General features: G+C 39.1%; 1 protein-coding gene across 1 annotated transcript in view; it reads left to right on the forward strand.

Annotated features, from left to right (window-relative positions):
* LOC104605118 (AMSH-like ubiquitin thioesterase 3) overlaps positions 1 to 8724 on the forward strand; it is a 49415-nt gene extending 40691 nt beyond the window's left edge. The window contains exon 14 of the mRNA XM_010269740.2: positions 8187 to 8724. Within this exon, the coding sequence (XP_010268042.1) occupies positions 8187 to 8361 (175 nt within the window). The 3' untranslated portion in view covers positions 8362 to 8724. The remainder of the gene's footprint in view (positions 1 to 8186) is intronic.
* Positions 8725 to 9763: the final 1039 nt, after the last annotated feature.

Consider the following 9763-nt stretch of genomic DNA (forward strand, 5'->3'; position numbering starts at 1 on the left):
CCCTGCTATCTTAGGAATCCTTCTTCCCAATTCTTATAAATGGCATGTAGGGGATAGGATAAACAAACTGTAGAAATTATACAGGTTGGCCATTTTTCAACTCTTGTACCAAAGGGTAGTCCTTGTCCCACTGCTAATGAAATTGAGACTTCATGTATATCTCCTTCTCTTGGATATTGGAGGTGAATAATCTAGTAGATTCTCTTGTTAAGGAAATGACAAGGTGTCACAGACTTGTTGGCAGAGGTTGTACTGAAATCTAACTCCATTTGTACCGTCACTCATGTTTTAGCTTTTACCTAACACATGGATGCCACGTTAGGCTAGCTTTCACTACCTAACCCCGCCCAATTATAACTGGAAATCACATGCAATTATCGATTATTGTCCCGCAAAACTTTTGTTCCTTGTCTCTCATCATCATCATGGACTCGTGCTGTTATGCAGGGTTGACTACAGGAGTCCTAGTGCTCTATTCTGCCCTATCCAGGATTATTTTAGTTTGATGTATTCAAAGCTATATCCAGAAAAATGCAAGATTGTTGTCAGACAAGGAAAGAAGTAGAGAAGCTATCATAGAAACCATTACGGTGAGACTGGTTCATTGGGTTAAATCTATGGATATGTTTGCCAACTTCTCAACAAGTGATATCTTGAACTCATGGAAGGAAGTGGCCAGTTCTGATTGTCATAGTCTCATAGACCCAATATAAGTCCTGTTTGGTCTCCTCCAATGTTTAATTACATCAAACTGAACTTTGATAGTAGTGCTGGAAACCCAGGTCCTTCTGGTATTGGAGGGGTTTTTAGAGATGGTGAAGGCAGAGTTATTGGATTATATTCGGGCCCAATTGGAGTAGGTGACTCTCTAAGGGCTGAGGTCATGGCTGTCATGGAAGGAGTGCAATAGGCAAAGGAACTGGATGTTTGGAAGTTGATCACCGAAGGTAACTCTAAGTCAGTAGTGGAATGGATGCAAAAGGAAGACGAGGGTTTCTGGATTTTCAACAATGAGAAAAAAAGATTTAAATGGCTCACCAATAATGAGAAAAAGAGATTTAAATGGCTCACTAAAGATATGGAAGTGCAGTTCAATTGGATTAAAAGGACTGCAAATGCTTTTGCTGATGTTTTAGCTAAACAAGGGGTGGGAAGAATTGTAATTGCATAATTGTTGTGGAGAGGTAAGACACTTTACCTCTCCCAAACCTGTAATTATTTTTTATAAATCTAATGAAATTCAGTTATTGATAAAAAAAAGCTATAGCCAGAAAAATAGCCTTAAAAAACTTGGACAGTAATCAATATTATATGGATTCTCATATATCATGTGGGACATTGTGAATATTCAAAAATAAAATCCTTTCCTCTGTACTATAGGTTTGCTTCTCTATCCAATGCACATCTTTGTTGTAACCAATGCACGGGTTGCTTTGACATAGTAATGTAGGACCGATATGATCCAAGGCTGGACTGGTAACAAATTTATTGAAGAAGTGAATAAGTGAATAAGAAATGATGCTTTCTAGAGTTTGAGCCTAAGGTTAATGTTTGGGTTTGTAGGGTGAGGGGGAGGTCTAGAAAAAGTGGATGGAGGTTTACTAAAGGCTATAACACTCTTTGATTTGATTAAAGAAACTAATTTGGAATAGTATGAAGATTTTTTTTGGGTCTGTAATATGCTAAAATTTCTAGAGAGAACAAAAGCAATTTAATATCTTTTGATTGGAATGTAATTTCTTCCAACTTTTTTAGATGAGTGTTTAGGATGGTAAACTAAAGAAGGGGATTGAATTTGGCGGGGTTCTGAAAAGGTTTGGATGGTTCCTAAAATTAGAAACCTTAGAAAGCTAGGGTTTTTAGTGAGATTTTTTTGAAACTGTTCCAATGAGATGAAAAGAAACTTGAAATATGGAGGGTAGCTAAATGAAACTTGATTTTCACTAGGGTTTGGTAAGGATTCTTTAGAGAGAGAAGTTTCTTTAGGGGTGTGCCAATGTTGAGAATTTAGGAAATTGAGAGAAGCTTATCCAGGATCAGTTTAGTTTGATGCTAAATGAAGGATTTTTATTGCTTTTTCTCAGGTCTTGATGGCTGTTCGTGGACGAACTAAGAAAACATAGAAGAAAAGACAAGAAAAACCTAGGAATCACTCTAGGGCTTTGAGAATCACTCAAGAAAATAGATTGTTTGGGGTCATCAACCTCCTGTTTCACCATTCCGTTTTGTTTAATGCCATATTTGTTGTCAAATTAATACTAGGAATCACTCTAGGGCTTTGAGAATCACTTGAATCATTTCTTACTACTTGACCCATGTCTTTTTTGGTCTATCCCTAGCCCTTCTAGCTCCTTCAACTTGCAAGTTGCAATAGATCAATTCTTCTTAAGGGTGCTGTCCGTGGTCTTCTATGCATGTGATCAAACCATCTTAGTCTACTTTCTCTCATTTTATTACCTATTGGATTTACTCCTAGGTTCCTTTAAATGACTTTATTTCTAACCCTATTCTTTCTAGTTTTTTCACTCATCCATGTTAACATATCCATTTCTGCTACACTCATTTTTTGGACATGTCGGCTTGAGTGCTAGCGCTCCATCCAGCTCTAATTCTATAGGTAGATCTGTCAATGGGTCTGGTTTGGGACAGAGTGTGCTCAGTTCCAAAACTGATTATTAATTGTGTGAATAAACCCTAGTTGATTCTAGGTCAAAGTAGAGAAGAAGAAAGAAGAAAGAAAAGAGAAAGAAGAAGAAGGAGAGAAGAAGAGTGTTTGGCTAGACTAGAAGAGGGAATGTGAAAAATCACTCTCCTAGCCGACCCACTTGAATTTTATTCATAAAACTTAGAGTTACAAGAAAGACAATTTTGTCCCTCATAGAAGATGGGACACAACTTAAACTCAGATACAGTAGACCTTTCACTTTCAAGAAGATAAACCAGAATGGCCAAAATACCCCTGACTCGAGCATTCTAACACTCCCCCTCAAGCTGGAGAGTATATATCATATAGTCCTAGCTTGTTACAAATGTAATCTATTCTTCCCCGAGACAATCCCTTTGTGAAGAGATCAGCCCACTGATTTCCTGAGCTCACATGAGATGTAGTTATTACCCCACTTATCACTTTTTCTCTCACAAAGTGACAATCCACCTCAATATGTTTAGTTCTTTCATGGAAGACGGGATTCGATGAGATGTGAACAACAACTTGGTTATCACAATATAGTTTCATGGGTTTGTCAATTGAGAATCCCATCTCCTGTAGTAAGTTCTTCAGCCATACTAGTTCACATGTGGTATGGGCCATAGCCCTGTACTCTGCTTCTGCACTACTTCTTGCCACTACTGTTTGCTTCTTGCTCTTCCAAGTTACAAGATTGCCACCCAGGAAGGTACAATACCCTGTGGTTGACCTCCTGTCTGATATAGAGTCAGCCCAGTCAGCATCTGTGTACCCTACTATCTCAAGAGTTCCTCCCTTTTGATATAACAAACCACGACCTGGAGCACCCTTTAGGTACCTAACAATTCTCAGAATAGCTTCCTAGTGAGGAACCCGGGGATGTTGCATAAATTGACTCACCACACTCATAACAAATGATATATCTGGTCGGATAATGGTCAGGTAGTTCAACTTTCCCACCAACCTTCTGTATCTTCCAGGATCATCAAACTCTTCACCTGCATCCACACTTAACTTGGCATTGAGTTCCATAGGAGTCTCTGCTGGTTTAGCACCTAACAACCCTGTTTCTTCAAGTAGATCAATAACATATTTTCTCTGACATAGGTTGATCCCCTGTTTTGATCTCACAACCTCTATTCCTAGGAAATACTTTAGCTTCCCCAGATCTTTTGTATTGAAGTGGTCTTGTAAGAATTTTTTCAGCCTGTCAATTCCATTGTTGTCACTTCCAGTTATGACAATATCATCCACATACACGACTAGCAAGATTTTCCCATCCTTTGAGTTATAGCTAAACACAAAATGATCAACCTAACACTGTTTCATCCCAAAGGCCTTCACCACTTCACTAAACCTTCCAAACCATGCACGTGGAGATTGTTTCAGTCCATAGATTGCCTTTTTGAGCTTGCACACCTTACCAGCCTCCCTTTGAGCAACAAACCCTGGTGGTTGCTTCATATACACCTCCTCAACAAGATCACCATGTAGGAAGGCATTTTTGATGTCAAGTTGTATGAGAGGCCAATCATACATAGCAGCTAATGAGATCAACACCCGAACTGAACCAATTTTAGCCACAGGAGAGAATGTCTCCATATAGTCCACACCGTATAACTGAGAATAGCCCTTGGCCACTAACCGTGCCTTCAATCGTTCCACACTGCCATCAGGAAGATGCTTCACTGTATAGACCCATTTACACCCAACAGTGTGCTTACCAGGAGGAAGAGTGGTGAGTTCCCACGTGTGATTATGTTGTAGAGCAGAGAGTTCTTCTTCCATGGCTTGCCGCCACCCTGGGGAGGTAAGGGCTTCTTGTGCAGTCTTGGGAATGGGAACCGATGAGAGTAATGATATAAACTTGCAATGAGAAGCAGAAAGGTGAGCAGTGGAAACATAGTCTGGAATGGGATGAGAAGTGCAAGTACGTTTACCTTTCCGCAAGGCAATAGGGAGATCAAGATCTGAGGGAGGAGTAGTAGCAGGATCTGTCGATAGGTGCTGAAGTGGAGGAGGGGCTGAAGCACTTCTGCGGGTATACACTTGAGTAATTGGCAGCCTCTCTGTAGTAACAGGCATATGATGTGCATCTGCAGAAGGAATGTGAGCTACGAGAAGAGGGTCCACAACCGGTACAGGAAGAGGAACCACAGAGGGAGAAGAAGAGACCCTGGCATCTAAGAAGAATGGAACTGATTCAAAGAAGGTGACACAAATGATTTATGAAATTTTGGGTTATAACACTTATACCTTTCTGAGTCCTCGAGTAGCCAAGAAAAATACACTTCGTAGCTCGAGCATCTAGCTTGTCTACTCCAGGCTCCAAGTGTTGAACAAAACAAACACAGCCACAGACTCTTGGGGTGAGAGGAAATGGAGACAAAGTGGGAAACAACACGGAGAAAGGGGATTGACTTCCAAGGACATGGGCATTCAATTTATCAGAAAACAGGATGTAAGAACATCACTCCAAAAATGCTTTGGGACATGCATATTGATCATCAAGGACCGAGCAGTTTCAAGAAGATGTCTATTTTTCCGTTCAGCTACACCATTTTGTTGCGGGGCGTAGGCACAAGAAGTTTGATGAATTATTCCATGATGTTCTAGGTATTGCTGAAATGGTGAGGAAATGTATTCTTTGGCATTATCGGAGCGAAGTATTTTCATATGAACACCAAATTGAGTGCGTATTTTAGCATGAAATTTCTGAAAAATAGAGAACAATTCACTACGGTCTTTCATAAGATAGATCCATGTCATCCTTGAAAATTCATCAACAAAGATTACAAAATACTTAAATCCATTGTATGACACCACTTTAACTGGACCCCTTACATCAGAATGAACTAAAGCAAAAGGACTTGAGACACGAGTATCAATTCTTGGACTAAATGAGACTCGATGATGTTTTCCCAACTGACATGACTCACAATCTAATGATGAAAGATGACGCAAGGAAGGAACTAGCAGCTTCAAAGCCTTGAGAGAGGGGTGATCAAGTCTGCAGTGCCATTGGAGAGGAGTAAGAGACGATTGAAAAGCCACTGGGGGGCCACCACCATCAAGGTAATACAAACCACCTGCTTCATGCCCTCCACCAATCTTCTTCCCCGTTTTGAGATCCTGAAACACACAAGAAGAAGGATAGAAGGTTACAGAACAATTAAGGGACTTGGTTAATTTACTAACAGACATAAGGTTAAAAGGGAACTTAGGAACATATAAAATAGATGTTAAAGACAAGGAGGAGAGATCAATATCACCAATACCCCAAATAGGAGATGTAGAACCATTAGCAAGTGTAACTGTCTGAGATGTGGAGGAGCGAGAAAGGGAAGAAAATAAATCAAGAGTCCCAGACATATGGTCCGAGGCTTCGGAATCAATGATCCAGGGTGAGGCTTTGGAAGCTAAGCAAGTCATATCTGAATGGGCAAGTGTAGCTGTGTTCTGCTGAGATGTTTGAAGGAACTGCTCATATACTGCCCGTGGTACACTCACCGGAAGCACAAGCGGGTGTGGAGGGGGTTGGGGCTGTTTGCTGGCTTTCAGTAATTGTGCTACTACTCTTAGATGTAGCATGGTTAGCCCAAGTGTTGGATGGACCACGCAAATCATAGCAGAAATTAACTGTGTGCCCCTCTAAGCCACAATGTGTACATTTTCTCTGAGCATTACTCCTTCCTTTTCCACGGCCTCCCCCTGACTCTTAGCCTCCAGTCCGACCACTAGCCCGGTTAAACATGTGTCCACCACGGTTGCTTGGAGGGCCACTACTGCCACCACCACTTCTACTTCCATGGCCACTCCCTTTAGTCACTACCAAACCAGATCTATCAGAGAAGGAAGAATGTTCCACTGGCTCAATGGATGTCCTCTTAAGACGGGCAAAAACTTATCGAGTCTCCAATAAGGTCAGCTGTAGGATGATGAAACCTACTGTGAAGCTGGCGGCGAACCCAGGAAGAAGACAGCAGCAAGAAAACACGAGACCTTATTGCTCTGATACCATGTGAATAAACCCTAGTTGATTCTAGGTCAAAGTAGAGAAGAAGAAAGAAGAAAAAAAAGAGAAAGAAGGAGAGAAGAAGAGTGTTCGGCCAAACTAGAAGAGAGAATGTGAAAAATCACTCTCCTAGCCGACCCACTTGGATTTTATTCATAAAAATTAGAGTTACAAGAAAGACAATTTTGTCCCTCATAGAAGATGGGACACATAACTTAAACTCAGATACAATAGACCTTTCACTTTCAAGAAGATAAACCAGAATGACCAAAATACCCCTGACTCGAGCATTCTAACAAATTGGTTTCATAAGATAGACCCAGAACCAAATCAATTTTTAATCAGTATAATTGGTCTGCCCCGATTAGATTCGATTATACTTGAAATCTAAAATTACCTATATGATAATAACAACTTAGAAGTTAGAACTTCCATTTTTGATAATATAACCTTAATAAAAATGACAGTAAAATAACAAACTGTTTATATGGTGATGAACAAGTGTTTTTAGCCAAAATTATCTTGTATACTGTCTATGAAATTTACCCTTTTACTGATAAAATACAACAAAAATTACAAGTAAACCAGGAAACTTTATATATTATTAACTGCATAATCGGTTCAAAACAGCAAGAACCAGTCCCAACTCAATTATTAACAGGGAGACATACACAATAGGAACTGATATAATCGGTTCGGTTGGTTTGGTTCCGTCGGATAGGCCTGACCTATTGCTCTATCTATGGATGATATCCTCCTTGATCTCTCTCTTGTTATGAATTGTCAAACCAAAGTACTGGAAAAAGGTCAAATTGAGTTATTTTTGATCTACTATTTAAGATATAAAATATATAAAAAATAAAAAAATTCCAATTATGACTCTTTGGATCCTGGATCATCTGGGGACAATCTGAAGAATCAAGTGTGTGGCAATCAGTACCCACCACTTCATTTAAGTCCCTTGTGAGGATGATGACAACTGACAACAGTTGGCACCCAAGGACTGTTATTGCCACACACTTGATTCTTCAGATTGTCCCTATATGATGTATGATGCAGGACCCATACAGTCAAAATTGATCTGGTGTAACTGGCCCAGTATTACGACTCAAATTTCAGATCAATATCTGTGTTCTTTAATACGCTTTTATTAAAAAGAAATTTTAATTCACGGGCTGTTGATCAGAATACATTCTGTAGATAGGAGCCTGTAATAAATTCACATACTACAGCTTTAGATACGTGGCCAATCTAGGCCTCTAGGGGATCTTCTGTTGAGTGGGTAATCTGGATAGGACATTTTTTATTTTTAATATCTTGGTTGTAGAAAGCGTGGTTATAGAGAAGTATATAGCAGAAATTTCCTTTGTTTAAACCCTCCCAAGAATTAAAAACCATCAGTGGTTGGCCATATGAATCTTATCCAGATACATTCATGTATGAACACTATATTTTAATAGTATGATATTTGCTATGATACTGCAGGCAATATGGCATATTTCATCTATCTGACCCAAGTGGTGTATCCGTGATCCGTAATTGTCAACAGCGAGGGTTTCATCCTCATGAAGAACCTGAGGATGGCAGCCCAATCTATGAACACTGTTCCCATGTCTATATGAACCCCAATTTGAAGTTTGATGTTGTTGATCTTCGGTGAGCTACTATTCATTCAGTTTGTGCTGGGTTTGTGTGTATATACAATTATACATATTGTAAAGAAGGAATAGTAAATATCTATGGTGGATACCTGTTGAGCTCCTCACGGATGTGAAATTCAACTGGATTCCCAAAGTTGGAACCTGATTGAAAAGAATGACAGTTTCCAAGTCCTGGAATCATCTATTTTAGAAGAGCCGAAGGTTTTCTATATTGTGCTTTTGCGAAAATTTTATGGTCTTGTGATTCCCTCCCCGTTTGTAGACTGTAGAAATGTATACCAGCAACCTTTTTTTAATGTCACATATGTATTTACTTTGGTAAATATAAATATCATATATGTATTGATGTGTTCTAACTGTTCAATTACCCTTGGTGATCCTTAACAATTTTTCTTTATACAATATGAGCGTTCTCTGTGGCAATTGGTATAATTGCTGGAGGGAAGTCGGAACCTTATACTTTGGATACCCTTGTATTTTTTCTGTTCTGATAGTTTTGTGCAGTATGGTCGTTGGTGGATGTTTTGGTGGCTCAGATAAAGTCTGTTCAGAGAGAGAGGAATATAAAGAAAATTCTGTCGAACTAGAGAGTGTAATCCTCTCCCAATCGACCATAACAATTTATTATATCAATTAAGGATAGAAAATCTAATATGCTCCTACTTAAAGTATGGGACAAATAACTTAAAACAAAACAGAATTGACAAATCACTACTTAAAGTATAATGAAAAGATTAAGTGATCCGTATTCAATTGATTCTAATACTCCCCTTCAAGCTAGAGAATATGTCATATAATCCTAGCTTGTTACATGTATAGTTCACTCTCTTTGAACTTAAACTTTTTGTAAACAAGTGATCACTCGAACTCACGTGCTTTGTGCTTATCTTTCTAGTAAGGACTTTCTCCCTTACAAAATAGCAATCAACCTCTGTGTTTTTTTCTCTTATGAAAAATTAGATTAAATGAGATGTGGATTGCTGTTTAATTGTCACAGTACAATCTCATAGGTTTGTTCATTGAGAATCCAACTTCCTGTAAAAGATTTTTCAACCACACTAATTCACATGTGGTGTGTGGCTGTGTGCCATGACCCTGTATTCAACTTCAATACTACTCCTTACTACAATAGTTTGCTTCTAATTCTTTCATGCCACTAGATTTTCTCTAAGAAATGTGTAATAACCTGTAGTGGATATCATGTTAGACATCGAGTTTGTTCAATCTACATCTGTAAACCCAACTATCTCAGGACTTCCTCCTAGCTTGTACAACAACATGTGACCTGGAGTTCCCTTCAAGTACTGTACAATTTTAAGAACTGCATCACAGTGAGGTACTCGGGGGTTTTGTATAAATTGGCTCACCACACTGACGACAATGGAGATATCTGGTTAGGTA

This window comes from Nelumbo nucifera, chromosome 4 (assembly GCF_055504915.1).
Source record: "Nelumbo nucifera cultivar China Antique chromosome 4, China Antique-T2T, whole genome shotgun sequence".
NCBI lineage: Eukaryota > Viridiplantae > Streptophyta > Magnoliopsida > Proteales > Nelumbonaceae > Nelumbo > Nelumbo nucifera.